The sequence below is a fragment of the Neopelma chrysocephalum genome, unplaced genomic scaffold (assembly GCF_003984885.1).
Source record: "Neopelma chrysocephalum unplaced genomic scaffold, ASM398488v2 Primary Assembly neopelma1_43, whole genome shotgun sequence".
Taxonomy (NCBI): domain Eukaryota; kingdom Metazoa; phylum Chordata; class Aves; order Passeriformes; family Pipridae; genus Neopelma; species Neopelma chrysocephalum.
This window is the reverse complement of record NW_020897702.1, coordinates 3,442,214-3,462,541: the sequence shown is the minus strand read 5'-3', so window position 1 is coordinate 3,462,541 and position 20,328 is coordinate 3,442,214. Positions and strand designations below refer to the sequence as shown.

The 20,328-nt window shown below is 37.1% G+C and overlaps 1 protein-coding gene across 3 annotated transcripts in view; it reads left to right on the top strand.

Moving 5' to 3' along the window:
* Positions 1–20,328, top strand: part of FRY (FRY microtubule binding protein) — a 241,119-nt gene that overhangs the window by 43,391 nt on the left and 177,400 nt on the right. The window contains exons 1-2 of one of the 3 annotated variants that reach the window (XM_027677775.1): positions 2,914–3,118; positions 7,212–7,310. The exons of 1 other annotated variant lie outside the window; for it this stretch is intronic. In XM_027677775.1, the coding sequence (XP_027533576.1) occupies positions 2,914–3,118; positions 7,212–7,310 (304 nt within the window). Of the gene's footprint in view, positions 1–2,913; positions 3,119–7,211; positions 7,311–20,328 lie in introns of those variants that run through there. One more of the 3 variants, XM_027677780.1, reaches the window with a different exon arrangement.

Genomic DNA, 20,328 nt, shown 5'->3' with positions numbered 1-20,328 from the left:
GTGGATGGTAATGAAACAAGGACAGAACCCCCATGGGACACAGGCAAGAAGGATGAGGCTTGATTTATTGAACCGTGCTTGCTTAAAATGTTAGTAAAGCTCGAACTTTCCTCTCCTGCTATTGCAGTTCCTCCAACTTATATGGCTAAGAGGCCTTGTCCTCCCTTGGAGGTATTTACATACCACTTTATTCTGGTATTTACAGCATGGTGGGAAGGGCCATGAATTCATGTACACTGATACAGAAGTTACTTTACCAAACCATACAGGAATTCATTGCGGTGTTGGTTTTCTTCTTCCATAATACAGATTTTCTGAGCCAGCCTGCACAAGGTGACACATTGAGAACACTTTTTAGGAAACCTTTTCTGCTTTTTTGCTGTTGATAAGCACAAATATTTATTCGGCTGAAAATGAGAATGGCAGCTCTAATGCAGTCATAATAACACTTGGCTTACTGCACATGAAATATAACAAGATTTGCTGCTGTATTATTAAACAAAAAGCTAATGATAATTTCCCCTATGCGAAAATTGGCTTTTTTATGACCTGGACCGGGCTGATTTTGTAACATCAACACTGTGTTTCTGCAGTATAGACATCCAAACAAAAATCAGTTATCAAACATCAGTTACTTTTAGCATTTATTTATCAAATTTTGATCGAAAGAATTCATAATAGAAACTGCAGACACTACAAGTGAGTAGTCTGCTGGAGGCAAGAGGTATGATGTTCTGATTTAGCCTTTGACTGTAATGGATAAACCCAGTGATTATTATACTGACCTTTTAAAATTGTAAGAAAGTACTGAATTACGCAGAACCTACCAGAGAAGCCTGAAGTCTTATGAACCTTTGCCAGCCTTAAAATTTAGCCAAATTATGATTCCTGTGCTTTGCTTTTCATACTTTGAGCACTTTCATGGTTAGTTCTGAATGTAACGCAAGGATTACTTTCTTGTAGTAATCTCTTCTGAAGGATCTGGTGTAAACCTTTGATGGGATAAATAATAGAGTTAGTCTACTAAAATGACACTTAGGCGCCTCATTCTCAACAACTTTCAGACACCACTAGCACCCTCAGTTTCTGTTTTACCGCTGCATATTCCTTTGCTTTATCTGCTTAGGATTTTCAGTTTTCAGAACAAGTATGTGCCTGTCTTGATTTCTAGTTCTGAATGAATTTTCAAGAGTGTGTTCCAGAGCAGATCCTATAAAAGGCAATTAATTTAGTGATGAGATGTTTGGGGTCTTCATCTGTCTTCTGGATTTCCACCTGAAGGCCACTTAGATTCCTGTGTACTGTTGCTGGATCAGGGATTTGTGCTCTTGACAGGTTTTCCCCATCTGATAGTGTGTGACCACTATCACATATTTGAGTGTCTCAGTGGCCATTTCTCCTATTGGAAATGTTCCACTTGGCATGAATATTCATTGGGCTGGAGAAGGTAAGATTGTGTAGTGCAGCTATTGTATCACTCAGCTAGAATATGGGACAGTCCCTTTCAAGTCACTCTTCTAGTGAATATTTAATTATTTATATGTGTTAGAGTACTTTCAGCAGGAAAAGTTAAGAGCTGTCTCCAGAATATCCTGTAGCTTGATGCTTAGGTCACTTATTGAAGATACTGAAATTTTATATAAAGCTTCTGTCAAATTTCAGTTTAAAGCTCCTCAAATGTCAATTCCTGCATTTGATATTTCTTATTTCTCAGTCTTCACACATAGTTCACACATATTTATTTGCTCAGATTTAAGCATTTTCTGTTGGTTTGAAAAGCTTTTTATTGATGTATTTTGGTTTAGTTGTGTTATCAGGAATGAACTGAACATTTCTGTGTTGGTTCAGTCAAAGCTGAAAAAGCAAGTGGAGTTGGAAGAGAAGAAGAAGCAAGGAAAACTTCTTGGACTTTTTTTAGGGGGGGGAGGGAGGGGTTATTAACCGGGAAAAACAGAGGATGAGATCCACAGGTGCTATAGATTTGAAGGACTTGAACAAAGTATTTTGGTCTCTAGTGTCTAGAGGAATTTTTAAAATGTAACTGAGCAATTTAGACATACAATTCCCTTTGGTTATACCCTAGTTCCCACCACCTAAACCTCCTTTGGAGTCCAGTAGAATTTTCAAAAGCTTATTTCCACATATAAACAGAGCTCATGATCTTTTGAATACTCAGCAAGATCAGAAATAATCACTTTGCTATCTAATGTTAAATATTTAGTTTAATGTTCATTTGGTTTAAATCACTTTAGTTTAATTTATCAGCTTTTCTGAATTGATAGTGTGATTTCTGAGTCAAGTGTATTTAAGACTGGATCCTTCCGTTTGTAATTTCAACTTTCAGCCAAATGCAATACAATTCTGAGAGGAGCAAGACAAAATCTAGCAGACTTTGCAGCCTTCTGCATTTCTAACACAATAAAATACTTAAAAAGCCACACAGATATATATCAAGATATGTAAGTTCTCCCGTTCTTTCCAAAAGGTTTAGCATCACCTGTTTAGCTTGCAAAGTTAATGAAGTATTAATGAACTGATCTGAGAAATGCTGTGGGTATAATATAAACCACACTAACCCTAGACAGTGCCTCATGTTAAATTGTAGTTCCCCCTTTGCTGAGATTGTGCTGCTGAGCTCAGGTTTGTTGAACTTCCTAATTACCTCAAAACTTTCAAACAAATTATTTCGGCCTGTCTCCTCCCTGTGCTATTTCAGTGATGCAAGCAGGGGCGATGCAGTAACTCTACACCTGTCTCAGCACATGCCTATCCACCTGCTCAACTTCCCCAACAAGTGAATTGAGCATGAGAACATCTGAGATTGCTCAGCTCTCTAACCACTAGTCCAAATACTTCTGGATCTCCAGGCTGGCTTTGCTTTTCTGGGGTGACTCCAACAGTTAGTGCTCTATAATGGCAGTTGATGACAGCAGCTTGTACTCCAGGACTAATAGTAAATTGAATTCCTATCAGACTCGTTATAAAACAACAAGACGGAGAAGCCTGCCACCAGACATCCTGCTAGAAAATGATTTTAAAGGAAAGTTTCAAAGAAATATTAGGAATATAGACCCTATACATCCAAGGCATCCTAAGAAAAGACCGTCTATATTTTCAGGTAGGAAATGCTATTTTAATAGTTTGTTAATGCAATATATTTTAATCTTTTTGGTAATTGATTCCAGTCAGAACTTATTCTGGTTTAAAACCTAAGACAGTTTTCACAGATGGGTTTAATCAAGTGCCCTTTCATGTTAAATTATGTCAGCCACTAGAGTTTAAGTGATGGAACCAAAAAGAGAGACTTCATATGTTTGATTTCACATTGCTTGCTTGAGTAGTTTTTTTAAAATACTTTGCATTTAAAAAAAACCAGTTGTTTCTCTAGAACTTTAAACTGCATTTTTCCTAAGTCCCACTTAAAAACAGTGTAAGAGTCTCTCTTGCTGCTCTAATACTTTATCCCATTGCTTTTCTGGAGGAAAGTGGTTTGGAGATATGCAGACTTTTTCAGTCTAGCTGATTTATTTATTTTATTTTTTGTGTGTAGCCAGAAATTAGCATCACTAAATAGTCAAATGCATGCTTTGAATTCCTGGTTTGCACTGGAGTGTGTAATGTCAGGAGTTAATAATTTAGTTTAACTCTCTAGTTGTTAAGAAGTAGGAACAAGGTGTAAGAGTGGATTTCAGTCAAGCTGATGGCAAGTCTGGAATATTTTGTTGTGTTTGTTTTTTTTATTATTTGAAATATGCCTAAAAATAGGCAACAGATTAGCATGAGGACAAAGGATTTGTTGGAAAACAGTCCGGTCATCTTTACTAGGAGGACTTAAAAGGTTCTGGGGGGGGGAAAAATCAATACCAGCTCATCCCTACTGAAACTGAAGATGTGTTTCTGTGAGTGATCAGAGGAAATGAAATCCTTTATAGAAACAAAAATATACTGGTTTTTAAATTTAGATATCTTCCTTTCCAGACAAAAATTAGGATTTTCACATTTCCAAGGGGAAATAGTGCAATCATACAGATCTTTGAAGAACTGTGAAGTATATAAAAAAAGTGTTATTGATTATTTAAATATTAATTTTATATTCCTTAATGACAGCTAAACTTACATGGGTACCTTTTCAAGAGCTGAAACACTGGTGAAGGAATATGAATACAATGTTAAAAGATAACACAGAGCAGCACTGTTTGTGTGGGATTTATAACCTCTGTTGTACCTTTGTTAAGGTTGTTGAAATAGGTCAACACCTTAGGAAATAGAGCTTTTTTCTTCCTTCCTATTTTACTTCCCAACTTTAAAAATGCAAAAAACCTTATCAGATCTCATGTCATGTGACTCAGATATGCCCAAGGCTCCCGGGCTTCCCAGTGTCTGAACAAGTTCCTCCTAAGGTGATGTGGTCTGTTGTCAAAGCACATTATTCTGGACAGGATAAACCCTCTGTATCTTATCTGCCTCTATAGCTTGTCTATATCTCAGTTGCTGCTTTTTATCTTTGAACTACTTTTTCTGCTCCTTAATTACTTCTGTGTTTGGTTTTTTTGATTTTTTATTTCCCTCCTGTAACTTTTTTTCCTGTACATCAACATTTTTTGTAGAAAAAACATATTAAATATTAGCCTTGTGTTTGATCTCCAACACCTGTATCTGTTGTGCCCAGCCAGATGTCTCCTTTATTCTGTGATTTTTTTTTTAATGCAGTTCTTCTTTCTCCTCTCTTCCCACCCTCCCAAATTACCAGATTAGCAGTAATACTTCATTGTTTGTGCTGTGTCAGATATAAGCACTTTCATGTAGTTTGTGTGTCTGGAACACAGCCATTATGGTTACAAAATCCAAGGCAGATGTATTACTGTACACTCAAGAACACTTAACTCAAAGGTAATGCAAATTGCTTCCTATAAGCAATTGATGGAGCATGATGGAAAGATGGGTATAGTCTTTCATTTGGTAGGTCAGCATGGGAGAAGCTTTACTTGATTTGCTTTTGAAAACAGGTTAACAAAGTAAGCTCGAAGTCCTCTAAACCATTGTCTTTCATGCTGTAAACGAATGTTAGAATGGAAACAGAGCTGTATCATAGAATCAGGGTGTGAGTTGGAAGGGACCTCTAAAACTCATATACTCCAACCACCCTACTGTGGGCAAGGATATGTTCCACTATGTTAGGTTGCTCAAAGCCCTACCCAACCTGATCTTGAGCACTTTAGATAGATAGATAGATAGATAGATAGATAGATAGATAGATAGATAGATAGACAGATAGATAGTAAATAGAAGTATAGACAGACTTTGCAGTCTTTTGGATCAGTGCTGAAGCCCTCTGAAGAATATGGTAATTCTTACTTCCTTGTTTCAGCCTAGTTGTCTCTTAATAGAAATATTTTAAATCTTTATCATTTTGTCTGCTCTACATTCTTCTAATCCCCGTATCTCTGCTAAGTCTTTTATATCATCATTAACCTGTCTCGTGTTTAGGACATGGTTGCAATTTAGTCTGAAGTCATGCACCTCTTGTTTTCTCTCCTTTTATTCTGTCTTAAAGGGCTTAACTAATAAAATAGTGAATAGTGACACATCAAGGCATCTAGGTGCAAGGATATATGTCATTTCATACATTGGGACTTTTGTTTCAGACTTGGTGCAGCCTTGGGGAGGCATCTTGTATGCAATAGGATTGTTTTACAACTTTTTCTTAACTGTGATAGTTAGAAGCTCACTCTTTAGAAATAAAAGCTGAAACCTGAGAAACATGACACATCTGTCTGTCCTGCCATCATGAAATTAGTCATTCACATATGCCTAGGCAGGACTAACCAGACAATGGTATCCCTGGGGATACCATACATGTCAGGGTTCACTCCCACATGGCAAGGGGAGGACAGAAACTATGACTGTATGGAGAAACCATGCCATTCCCAAAGGAATACACTGCACAGATATACCTTTTTCTTCTTCCACAAAACACTTAATTTCTTTTTGTTCTTTACATTTGAAATGTTTAGATCTGTTGCATGCTTCAGGGCTTGATTAATGTCAACCTCTGATATCAAAGTCTTAGTTTTTACTATTTCATGGTTATCTTTAAAAAGAAAAAAAACTACCACAGACACAAGGGAGAAATCATTATTTTAGGGCCATTTATTGTCAGTGGAGAGATTCATCATCTTAATTAGTGGAGTTTGTACATATCTGCTGACATGCCTTCAGCTCAACATACTATCGTAGTCATGACTGAACTTTACCCTGGCAGGACCATGCAAAAGTGAACAGTGCCTTTTCTTAACTTGAGTAATCTCCATGATAAACCCCTTACTTTTTAATGAGAAAAGAAAGAATTGTATAAAGACAGAGTGGGCAATGAAGGCATCTTAGGAGACCATGTCTTGAGAGAGCTACCTAGGAAAAGTAAATTGAACTAACTGAGGAGGCACAAAATTAAAATGGATTAGCTAAACATCATTAAATGTCTATGCTAACATGTTCAAAAGCCCCCCAAAAAATTAGTCTGTATTTATTAATTTTAATCTAGGGAAGTGTAGGGTAAGTTTTTACTCCTATTTCTTTTTGGAAGGCTGCTGATGTTTTTTGAGTTTCCTCTTTATACATAGCAAAGACATGAGATTTTGGCTGGGAATGTTAATTTTCTGTAGAAAATAGAATAAACAATACAGAAATTGAAAAGGTCAAAATATAATGTTTAAGTTTTACTTGGAAGCCATTCATATTGTGAGTTGGGGATGTTTAAGTACCACTGAAAATCCAATTCTAGTACTGTTATTAGTGTCTTGTAGCCTTTTTTTTCTTCTCCTGCATCATTTTCATATGCAGGTAGTCTGTATTATTGTTGAATAATGCTTGTTCCCTGATGTGTCAGTTTTTAAGAACAGAAGGTGAGAAAAATACTTTGGTTTTTCTGCTTCTCCCAGGACCAGGCATACGTCCATTTCACAGCGGTATGCCTGTGCCTCAGGTGTTGTCTTCCCAGCCAAAATAAGCTCTATGTATTCTGTGGGACAACATGTTATCTCTGCTTTTGTAAAAGTAGTGTGGTGTTGCTATGAATTAATGTAATGAAGGTCAGCGGTTAACAGTAATTTACACAGCTCCTCAAAGTAAGAATGTAGGTTACTAGTCTGATTTTACAACAGAATAGCTAGTATTCTGTAACAAATTCACTGCCTTTTTTTTTCCCCCCCCAGTGAAAATATTATCGCAGTTAGAAGTCTTGAGATACTCTCTCAAAGCATTTCTGGAGTTCAGACCAGCGTACAGTCTAGCAAAGTCACTTTCTAAAATAAGTAAGTTGATTTGACACTATATTTGCATGTAAATTATAATGATGAAAATAATAGAGGAAAGAAAGGGGGTTGTATGTAAAAAAACCACTCAAAAGTTGTTCAACAGCGATATGGGTAAATTATTTAATGTTTCGTGAATCATGGAGATAAAACAGCCAGTATGTATGACTTATTTTTTTCTTTTGATTGGCAATGTTAATTGAGAAAGACTTCCCAAAATCTAATTACTTTTAATAGGAATGCTTAAAATTATGGGTACGGTATGTGTCTTGATTCATAATGATCTGTGTTCGGTATTTTAATTTGGTGAAGATTTGAGTATCCTACCACCTCTGAATAAATTGTACTGCATGGTAATAATGCATGCTTGCAATCTGCATTTGATAATTGCTGTTCACTTATGGTACCCCTAGTGGCACCCTGCACAGTTTAAAGACATTTGGGAAATTGGCCTGTGATGGTGCTGCATTTTACAAGTATGATCCAGCAGAAGGGAAGGCAAGACTGGCTTGTCCAAAAGTTCTTCTCTTCCCTTCCTGACTTGAAAAAATTGGCTTGGTTTCCCTTTAATACTGCTACCAAGACCTTCTGCTGAATGATAATGCAGGGCGAGGGAGGTGTAGCATTTTTTGATTTGCTGTTCATATTGCAAACTGATGTTGGTTCTGTATGCTACTGATTTTTATTGAGCCTTCTGTTAAGATATGTCATTAGTACATTGCTGATTGGGTATGTGTTCACCCACTGATCTGGGTGAGTGACCACTGCTTTATTAATAGAAATTATAAAATTGATAATATCTTGCTTTGATCTGGCCTTCTGTATTTTTATGCTCTCTTGAATATTTCTATATATATTATTTAATATACTCTTCAGAATTTTAGTTCTTGAATGTTTCTATTAAAGTGTTGTTTTCTTCAGGAAGGATGGTTTGATGATTCATAGAAAAGCTCTGGATTCTGCATTTTGAAGTCTGATGTCATAGATGCATGTTGTCAGACTTGTGTTCTTTTTGGGTTCACTGGTATTTTATGGACTGGGGAGAATGATTACCAAATGTTCTTGTATGCAAGTGATGAAGATGCTGCCTCATCTTTAAGTTGTATTTGGGACATAAAGGGAGCTCTCTATGTCCATTGGAGAGTGACTTGAACATGAAAATGAGGGGGAAGATAGGGAGGAAGATGAAGTTAAGATAGGGAAGGCTCCTTCTGCTATTGTGGCTTGGATTTTTTTCTGATTTGTTTTTTGTTTGTTTTAAAAACTGTTTAGTTGTTTCCTAGATTTAGATTGCCACTATCAGTTGTTATGAGTGTTGACTCCTGTTTAGAGCAAAGGCTCCAGTGTCCAAGTAAACAAACCCATTGTACACACAGTAATATACCTCAAATCTTAAAATGTCTAAGGGTTTGTAGACCTCACTCTGCTGAAAGATCTTGTGAAACAATTATAGCACTTGTGTACTGAGTTCAGCACAAGTTTCTGTGTGTGCTGCCTTAGAAATAGAATGTGAAAAAAGAATCTGGATTGGTAACATAGTTTGCCAGTTTGACCCTTTGGCTTTCTGCTATGTCCTTTCTAGAGGATAATGATTAAAGTGTAGAATGAAATCTTCGAACTTGTGCTGAATGCTCATCTCTGGGAAACATAACAGGGGTTTTTTTCTATGTTTATATAATTTTCAAGAAGCAACATTGAATTCATATTCATATGAATATGATACTGGTTCTATCTACAAAAAAGTATATCAATATAAAATGTATCGAATTTTATAAATAGAAAATCAGAGTCCTAACAAATGTTAGCAAAACGGGAAACATACAAAAATGTTTTAAAATAATAAAGAACAAGCCAGTCACTCTTTACATCAAATGGTAGTAGCTTTAACTACATTCCATGTGCAGTAAGTCTGGGAGGGTTTGTTGACATTATTTCTGAGTAAGTCTTTCTTTGGCCATCAAGACACAATAGGGTATTTTATTCTCTTTATCTGATTTAAGATGCAACTTGAATAGCGGAATCACTGTAAAAATGTGCCCACCTTTGGCCCATAAAGAAATATTTTTGTGCTAATGGATTGGATAGATTGCCAGTAATTTTTTTCAGAGAGTTGTGAAATACTTATCATTTTATTACATGAAAGACAGACATTACTTTTAAAGTCTTACAGTAGTGCATCTGCTGTAATCAAAAGCTTATCAGCAAAGTGTTTTAAAAGAATTAGACTTAAAGGTTATCTAAGTAGCTTTGATTTAACCTTCTTGCTGATGTGTATTTTGTTCCTCTTCTGAAGAGCAATCTTCACATAAGTTAATGTAGGGAATGGCATTGAAGTATGTTCTCTTGGCAGTCAGTTGGGTCTATGCACTGCGTATAAATCACTCAAAATATATTCCTTTTATAGTGCTTGTTTACTTTCAGATACTGTAGTAGATTTGCTGGGTGCATTTGGTAGGTAACCAACTTTCAGTTGTTTATACTTAGCCTTACATATTTAATTGGAGCATACTGTATCCAAAGCACCCGATAATCTTGGAATCTCTGAAATAAAAAATCTCAATGTTTTCTTAATTTTAATTTCTTTGCTGTCTTACTGTACCTGAAGTTAAACAACGAGTTTAGGAGAAAATATTTGCTTAATTTCAATAATTTAAAAAAATCAGTATTTTATTAATCTTTTTGGATTCAGAGACTGTTTGCTTGAAAATGGGTGTAAATAGTATAATTCATCCTAGTTACAAAAGGACTACCTATTGAAAACTCTTTGAACACAACTAGAATTATCTGGAAGATTTATTTTTTTTTTTACTGCTTCTCATGATAAAAGATGTCCTTTTGAATGAAATCCTTTCTGATACAGAAAAAAATTAGGCAACTGTAGCTCTCATATTAATTTTCTTTATTGTTACTAATTAAGAGTGGTTAATTTTGGAATGCGGTTTTTATGCATTTGGGGGATTGGATCTCAAATTAGGAGCCTGATTCGAGTAGCTCAAAACATTCTTTATTGGGGTTTCTGGGAAATTGAAATTGCGCAGTGCTTCACAATATGAGATCAATATAAATTCTTCTTTGCACAGAGAACATATACTAATGTATAGCTGCTACACAAAGTTAAAATGCAGTATTATAGCCAGATACAATTTTGAAGACCTAACATATGTCTGTTCATGCTTTATAATCCTATACTTAAAGTTGTACTTAAAATTTATTAAAAGAGGAAATCCTTCCCATCTATTACAGGAAGACATCACTGTTTGCAGGGAAAAATGTACATAGTTAAGCAATGTATGTTGTGTGTGATACAATGTAGTGGCTCCTCTTACAACGACCCGCTTGGTAGTGTGTTTTTTGTTTATTTATTTGTTTTAGAACTGTCTGAGGGTATTGCTGTGACTTTCTGTGGGGTTTTGCCCTGTGTCTTTGGAGTTACTGTTTCATGTTGGCTGTAATGGCAACATGCTTTAGTTACAGAATACATCAGGGATTCAGCATCTCTGTGCTAGATTTGTTGTGAATTATCTGCTCTTCTGAGTAAACCTTTTCTGGGCTAATTCATGCTGCAAAGCAAAAAAGGGTTGGCAAAATAATTTTTAAGCATGATGTTTAGTCTGTGTAATGGTACGGAGAGGGACAGTCAACAGGTGTCATCTTTCTAGCTGTAATCTCATTTGTCCTGTAGTTCCTAATTTGTTTAGGATCTTTAAGCTGGTCAGTCTCTTGCTGACCTGTCTGTTCTCTCCTTTTCCTTGTATGCAAGTCAGAGAAATCCCTGTCTAGCAAAGCTGCTCCATTTCTTCCTCATTTTGCCTGGATAACCCCCCTAACAATTCTCAGGTACGGTTCAGAAGTTGACAAGAGCTGAGGAATTGAGAGAGAACTGGATGTTGCCACCAGCATTTAGATAATGTTTTACAGTGCACTTGTAGCCTGTTTCATCACATCTGGCCTTGTGGCCAGAGAACAGCCCCAGGTATTAATGTAGGCATGGCATTCATGGTCCAGTGTAGTTGAATCACCAGTCTGTCCAGCAAGACATAACTTTAATTACCATAAAGGTCATTAAAATTCAGTACCAGTTTGTTCAATGTTCGATTAAAGTATTTCTGATAAGACTTGTTTAGGATTATCATGGTCAGTTACTGACTCCTCTATGGAGAACCATTTGAGCTTTAAATTTCTACTAGTTGCTGAGTCTCCATTCCGAAGTAAAAAGTCTAATCTGCAGCAGAGGTACTATCACACAAAGATGCAAGGGTGAAAGAAGGATGACAAGAAAAGGAAAATACCAGAAACTAAATTAAGCTTACAAGATGGAATTTCAGGGTCTGAAATGTAATTTTCTGCCCAGCGAATTGAGGATAAACAAAACATATGTATACAAGTCCAATTCTAAATCCATTCTGTAACAGGAAAATCAGCAGTTCTCTCTTTAGAAGGTAGTAATAATGTAATTTAAGTTTAGATTTGTCATACTAAATGCTATGGGCCTCTTAAGTAAAAGTAGTGTTACAGTTTGTCCTTTATCTGGTTTCAGAGTTAAGAATGCTTCTTCGTAATCTATTGTTATATTTTTATTCCTCCAACTAGAAAGCCCATTCTGAAATTTCACTCAGCAGAAAGGGGAATGATGGTGATGGAGATGGAAAAGACCCAGGTAGTTAACGCTGCCTTTGCCTCCATCTTTACCTTCAGGAGGCCTTCAGGAATCCTGTTTCCCAGAGACCAATTGGGAAGGCCTGAACTAAGGCCTTACCCTTGGTACAGGGATAACAGGTTAGGGAACATTTGAAACAAACTGGACATGCTTGGGTCCATAGGACCTGGCAGGATGCAACCACAAGCTGAGGAAGCTGGCTGGCATCAAGGTCTGACCTGGTAGTCTTTGAAAGCTCATGGCCACTAGGGGAGAGCAAATGTGACTCCTTTCTTCAGGAAGCACAAGAAAGAGGATCCAGGAACTACTGCATGGTGATCCTCACCATAACCCTGTGGAAGTGATGGGGCAAATAATCCTATAATTAATTTCCAAACATAAGAAAAGTAGATGACTGGGAGCAGTCAGCATGTTTGTACAAAGGGGAAATCATGCTTTACCAACTCAATAGCCTTCAAAAACAAGGTAACTGGCGTGGTCAATGATGGGAGATCAAAGGATGCCATTTATTTAAACTTTAGAAAGGCTTTTGACAATATCTGCTGTAGCATCATCATAGACAAAATGATGAAATACAAAACAGATTTATGAACAGTGAGGTGGGTTGAAAACTGAGCTACGAGGCTGATTATGTTGTGATTAGCAGCATGAAGGCTTGCTGGAGGTCAGTCACTAACTGTGTAGCCCAGGGATTGATACTGGAGCTGGTACTGTTTAACAGGGATCTCATGAAGCTCAGTATGATTTCATGATTCAATACAGTTTTGTTCAATATTTCCTCTACTACTACAAGTCCTTCTACAAGTACTTTGGTTTATAATCCACCTGGTATTACTGAAAATCTTAGCAGTTCCCTTACTCTACTTTCCAAAATTATTATAATTGTTTAGGCATTTCCTTATTATTATTTAAATTGATAACTTTCCCAACAAAATATTACCAGAAAATAGAATTTACACTTTTTCTTGCTTTTTGTGATAGATAAATGGTAAAACTGTTGAGCAATCCTATAAACCTACTTCATTGTGTGTTGCCTATAAGCAATGTCCATTGTTGCAGGAGTTGCAGACACCTTTTTTTTCTAATCTCCTTTGCTTTCCTCCACTCTGATACTTGCAGGAGAAATAGCAGAAGGAACTTCCGTGAGCATTAACATTGCCCCTTTCTCACACAAGAGGTCTAGAAGGAGCAGATGCAGTAACTTTAACAGATTTATCTTCCTTTTTGTAAGGTGTTTTCAGATTTTTCACTTTGATCCTGATTTTAGCTATACATGGCTAAATTTCTTATTTTATACAGTTTTTAGGGAAATAAATTGTCTGTATTCATAAACAGAAATAAATAGATTGTCCTTCAAGCTGGAGGTGGTAAGAAATGGCTTTGTGTTCTCCTAGTGGCTTTGCATCTTACAAGGCTTGCTAGTCTCAAAAGAGAATTATGGAGAAAAAAAGCCTGTGGACAAAGTCAGCGTCGCTATTTTGGGGGTTTTCACTATGAGTGTTTTCTTATCTGGATAACTGGGGTGTCATCTTTCCAAACTCAGACATTTGCTGAACACGCTAGTCACATCAAGTTCTTTTTAGAGACACTGGAGAAATATAGGTATTATAAGCATTTATTCCAGGTGATTTGCTGTAGATGTTAGTATTAAAATGGGATGAACCTGCTCTTATTTTTTTTTACATTGATTATAAGACATCCAATCTGAGAAGCTGAAATGGAAACACCTGCATTAAGTTGAATAAGTCCCACATCTGTAGCCTACCTTTAGCTTCTCCCTTCTAGCGAAGCATGTTACTAATGAATTCTTCATTGCTTCCATTTTTTCATGGTTTTATATCACCAAATATTTCTTCTGTGCAAACAATATTGCTTGCTCCCACATTGGTGATTCAGAAGTCAAGCTTTCAAAATTTTGACATAATTGTTTCAGAAACCTCAGGTTTTAAAATAATGAAGCATGGGGCTTGTGTGCTTATCAGTCATAAGTTACTGTTGTCTTTTATAAATAACTTTTAGATTAAATGGTCCATATTCATGAACACTTTTTTTACTTTATTTTTAATAAAGTGTTATTGATTTTCTATGAATTTTGTGAAAATAATTTCATTTTTTTTGATGTAATTTTCTGTCTGCCTTTCTTTGTGTCATATATGAAGTAGGCAAGTTAAGGTTCTGTATCTGTTTAATATTATAATCTGCTGATGAAACCTCATAAAACCAAATGCGAGTAGCATTAGTTGCTTTATAATAACAGCATGCAGGCTGTTGTCCATGTAGATGATGTCTAGATTAATTGTTTTGTTCTGATTGTATGTTATTGAGAATTAGTAGTGTTGCATATATATGTGAAATGTTACCTTTTTGTCTCATAGCTGAATCCATAAGTACTTGTTTTTGCATTTGCAGATTAACCTGGATGTAGCATTACCTGTAATAGCTTTGGAAGAAGGTTTTTCTGCTTTTTTTTCTTGCTACTTTGAATTAATGTACATGGACCAGAAATAAAGACATTCTCTGACCTGACCTGCATGTTGGCTTTTTAAATCTTCAAGCTTATTTTCTGGCCAGGTTTCTTGCAATTGAACCTAAAGTGTGTCTGTTCCTGTGACAGCCAAAGTTCAATAATGGCTCAGCCAGAAGAGTGGCTTTGAGGAATTTTCTTACTATAAAATGCGGTGCCTGTTATAGATGTTTGCAGATGCATATGAGCAGTTGGGAAAGCTGTTTAACCATGTAATACCTATGAAAAGCATGTCTTTGATTTTTTTAAACAATTTTTTTGCAATTATGAAACATAATTTTGCTTTGCTTCTTTTCCCCACCTAAACACCCATCAGCGTCCCTTGTGTTGACCATAGTGATCATGTGCTTCTCTGGGGATACTCATAACCTCATTCACAACTGGAGCTAATGGAGGTAACACTTTAGCCCCAAGACACACACACTACCCAAATTAAATTACTGCTCCTAACTAGTGCCACCACAAGCCAACCTGATGGAAATTATGGAGAAAGAAGAGAGGACAGAAGAACTTCACAGCTTTTCCAACAGTAGCACAATCTTAGATTAACTTAAGTCAAACAAGAAAACACACTCCACGTCAAATCTGTTGTATTATCAGATGGGGTAGGAGTATCCTTATATTCTTGGAGAAGTTTATAAAGGATTCTGCGTGTGCTGGTGCTATGTTCTTAGTTCACTGAATTAGTCAGTAGGTAGCGATGACCTCCCTTGATCTGTGGAAGAGTTCAGGCAAGGTTCGTGCGTTAGAGCCCTGTGTGAGTCGGGAGGATATGGTGTCACTGAGCAGCAGTACCCGACTGAGCATGAGCTCAAGTTCCACACCCAGCACCACCTGCAGCTCCACTGAAAGCTTTCAAAACAGGTGAATCCCAGTTGTTATTTTTTATGATCACCCATCCCCTTTGAATTAGGTTGCTATAAAAGTTAACTGGATTTTCTCCAGATCTAAGCATCATATTCAAATAAAAGTATTCTATCTCAGTGGATTGTTTTTTGTTATATACCCTGTATTTTAGATCTGTATTTAGCTGAGGAGCCAATCCACAGATCAAAAAGAAAGAACCTATTTTCCTCTTCTGATCTGGTGAAAAAAAAAGACATGGGGGACAATGAGATCTGCTAATTTTAATAAGTTTTTTAAAAAATGAGTTTAGATTTTCGAAGCCTTTAATGCTGCAGTGGACAAACAAGTACATGGGAGTTTGATACTTAACCAGATTAGGCACTTAATAATCTACAAAGCAACTGTTAGATGTTTCAGAAGCTAAATGCCTTTGAAAATCTAGACTGTGGTGACTCAAGATCATTAATCATTTTAAGTGTAGTTAAAGCAACTATAATTATTGCCTTTACTAGGAAATCACTCAATTTTAAATGTGACATCTTTTTGTGCTTTTTTCCTTGTGTACTAAGCCTAAAATATTTTTTCTTTTAGTTCATAAAAAGCAGATTGTAAATTGTGCCTTTTCTCACCAAACTGCAGTTTCCATTCAAGTGTAGCCTGAGAGAAACCTTGAGTAACACAGAAGAGGGTAATTTACCTTTTTCTAACATAAGCAATCAGCTGTATTGGACCTCATAGCTCTTGGAGAACCAAGACTTTTTTTTTAGCAGAAAGAGATGAACTCTGGAGGGTATAAAAGACCCAGTTACAAAGAATGCACATATGTTTAACTTGGCCTGTGTGAGGATGCTTGTGCTTCTGTAGAAAAGCAGTAAGTTGGAGGATGCTGATCTATTGCCTGTGCCTAGATCAGAGAGCTGATGTTGCAAAACCTTCCCTACAGCAAGGGAGAGTCCTCAAACGAGTGCTCATCAGTTAAAATGTACTATGTTGAGGAAAAAAAAGCAGCAAAGAAAGACTCTGAAATTGAGATCTCAACTGCCACAGGTTACTTCAAAAGGTGAAATAATAGATACTTATAGGTAATGTTTTAATTTTAAAAAAAAATTTCCTTCCCAATGCTTAAAAAAATATTATAGAAAAGATTTTGCAAGTTCAGATCAAGTGTTCTTACATAAGATCAGTGAGATTTTTTTAAACCAAATTGTTGTCTCCTATCTAGCTAACATCTAAACACACTGTTCCGCAAGTTAAGGATATTACATAGTAAGCTCCATACACTGTGTCTCACTAGTGCTTGCTTGGGAGGGTTATATAGAAAGTGAATTCAAAACTACATAAAACAAGACATATTCCCTTCAACAACTGATTAGGATTGAGATTGTTTACTGACATCAGTTCTTCAAAGAATGGAAAAAATAATTTTGAGCAGTAACAGGAGAGCGCTAAGGCAGAAGCTGTAACTGGAGGGTCATCTGCACGTAACAAGGAATGTGAGGGAAAAGCAACCATGAGGAACAGAAATTTCATTGTAAAATCGTATGGCCTGATTTTTCCTGACAGTGCCTCACAGCAGTCATTTATATAAAGTTCCTGGCCAGTGGCCTGATTCATGAAGAGTTTTGTTGACAGCTATTTATGTTTACTTTGGATATTTAGAAGTATTTTCAAAGGGATGAAGGGCACAGTGATTGACAGCCTAGCTATTAAAGGTATCAAGTGAGCTAAGAAGTGTACGTTTGTGTGCCTGTCCTGTTTATAAACTGCAATGAGGGAAAGAAAAATATATTTTTTGGTTTACCACCTGGCATGACTTCTTGGGTAATCCTGATTTTTGAAACATTCCTTCTTCCCACTTTGAAACAAAAAAGCAGTTTTAAAATTGTAGATGCTATCCAGCTGAGTCATTAGGTTCTTGGTCTAACTGGAGGTAGCACTGGTCTAAGCTACCTGAACCTGAATAAGCGCTTTTGAGTAAAATGAGAAAAAAGCTCATCCTGTGATGAGCCAGGCTCCAGCTATGCCAAGCACGTCACTCACAGGAAAGATCTGAGTCCTACTCTGAAGGATGTACAGTCTTGTTTGTGGCAGTATACGTCAGGGAAGGTGGCAAATCAATACAGTGATACATACAATATCTTTCATAATTTGAAAAACTGGTAGATAACTGTAGATAACTAACTGTTAGTTACCTCAGGTTAACTAATTCTGATGGTGCTCAGTATCCTGTTTCAGCCAGTTAATTCTTATGCAGGTGTTGCAAGAGGTAGCAGTTTTTTGATTCATTCAGAGTGAGTGCTGTATGCATAAGACCCATCTGAGGGAACTGTGGAGGTGTTATGAGGCCATGTGTGCCTGGCTGGTCTGATGGCCTCTCTGATATCTCTCTGATGGCTGGCAGAGCATGATGCCTGATAGTAAGGTGTAAGGCAGCAAATGCAGTACAGCCTGATTCCATGTCCATCCCATCTTGATCTATAGTAGATGGAAGTTGGTTGAAACTCTTCCAATATGTGTTCTCATTTTATGAGAGAAGTGAAAAATCAACTTAATTTCTAAGGTTGGTGTTTCTGGTGGAGCAAAGGGACATAAGCAGAAGGATACCTTTCTACAGAGTAATGAAAACGTTGAGATGTGAGTATCCAAATAGGTCAACCAGAAAGGAAGAAGTGTTAATAATTAAAGACAAAACTAGAGAATGGAAAGGAAAGTTAAAAAAAGAACAAGTAAGCAAATAGCTTGTCACAAGAGCATCTTGTTTAAAGTCAGGGAAAGCTTTAAGAACTGCTGTGGCAGAATTAAGAGAAAGAATATGTATCTGTAAATGTATTTGAGATTCAGGAAAACATTTGTGTTGAAAATCACGCTGTAATGAGTGCCTACATTGAGATAAGATCTGTCTGAGGGATGTGCTAGTATTAAAGAGCAAGTTTGAGCTATCACACTAAAGATTCCACCTCCTAATTGGGTAATCAATGAAAATGGCGTACACTTGCAGCATGTTACAGGGTGGTATCTTGTGGAAAATGAGTATTTTGAACGTCATCCTACAACAGAGACAAAATCAGGAAAACTAAGGTGTGTGATGTGATTTGTGTTTGGGCCAGGGATGCCTTGGTTTTGGCATCAGCTCACCACTCTGAGTGGGTACACCCCCATCCTTGTCTGTCTTGCTCTGCTTTCCATCACATCTCAGGCACCTCTCTGAATAGTCAGGAGCTTTTCCTTTCCCAAGGCAGCTTCCCAGCTGGCTGCCTCCTATATGCCTGGGTATAGAAGGAAGAGACAAGTTTGCCCCAGCTCTGTGGCCCTGGTAAAAGAGGGGGAAACCTGCCCGAATCTCAGGGTGTGCCTGGTAATGGCGAGCACAAGAATGAGAAGAAAAGCTGAGAACTCTTGTATCTCAGCTATAGTCACATACAGTAATTGTTAGCTATCCCTAGAGACCCTGTAGAAACAAGACAGGCTTCTTTGAACAACTAGATGAAATGAAAGGTGTCCCGGCCCATGGCAGATGTTCAGACTAGTCAATCTTCAAAGGTCCCTTCCAACCCAAACCATTCTATGACTATGAATATCTAGTGATGGGCATGCTCCAGCCCTTCCCCTCCCTGGCTTCTACTTCTCTGCCCTCCTGTAGAGTTTCCTGTCAGGAGGGTAGAAGAGATACAACTACATCACAGAAGGGAAGAGGAAGGGGAGGTTTACGACATATATACAGTCCTAAATTTTTGAGTATATGACTGAGAGGTTCAGTCTGTGCGGTGTATAATGAGAAAATAATAACTTGAGGAAAAGAGGGACAGCCAAAACATCTGTGTTCCCTCTGTCCTAGGCTCTGCATGACCTGATACCAATCTCTTAGGAGTAAATTAGCCAATAGAAATTATACTTTGGGAGGTGGGTAGGGTTCAGTTAGCCCATCTTGTCTCTGAAAAAGCACCCAGAATTAGGGTCACAATCAGGGGCTGTTAGGAAATTTCCTGCTATGAGGAAGTTCTGACATATCATGCTGGGACGTTTGGAGAGTATGCTGTGTAACCTTGTTTCTAAAATACAGATAAGGGTTTGTTACGAAACTGAGAAGGAAATAAGTTTATAGGATACCAGTAATGGAAAACAGCTTGTTTAGGGATCATCCCTGGAAACTATGGTGAAGAGCAGGAAGAAAATACTACTGAAGTTGTTCTTCACACCCACTGATGTCTGTGAGCTGTGCTTGTGGAACACAGGCTGCATTTTGACTTGCATAGCAGTATTTCTTGGCATCAGCATTGCCTGAGTCCATGCCCCAGTGGTAGTGGTGCAGATTTCATGTTGGCTTATAGGATGGTATATTTTTAGCACATGTATGGTAGGTCTGGGCAAACAAAATTTGTTCCTGGCTGGCTGATGCTTCCAGACACCGTTCAGCTGGGAGAAACTCAGAAGTGAATGTCACGACTCCTAACAGGACATGTCAGTTTAACAGCTCCAAAGCAAAGTCAAGGGAAGGATAATAGTATTTTGAATCTTGAAGGCATAATTCCAACATTAACCAGTAAGTCCTCTGCAAAATGCCTAGTTATCATTTATTATTTATAGATAAGGCACAAACCCCTTACAACCTATTTAATTACTGTAATGAATTCACTGAACAAGCTGATGATGAGAGCTGGGTGATGCATGAATCTATGATGTGTCTATGAAAATAAGTTAATTTTACTCTATTAGATTCCATTTAATAGGCTTCTATTTAAATATTTTATATAACTGTACCCAAATTGCCTGATATCCTTGCTCTGGAAATACAGACATGCTCTTCATTTCTATGCTGCTATCTTCCATTTTGATACAGTTTACAATGTAAACATGCATTCTCTGTGCGTTATTTACTGTTCTCCTGCTTCTGCCTGTTTTGCTTCTCATCACTAGGTGGCAATAGCTGAACAGTCACTTACAAACAGGAGGGAAAACAAAATGGTGCAGCAAAACTAGTGAGACATTAACTA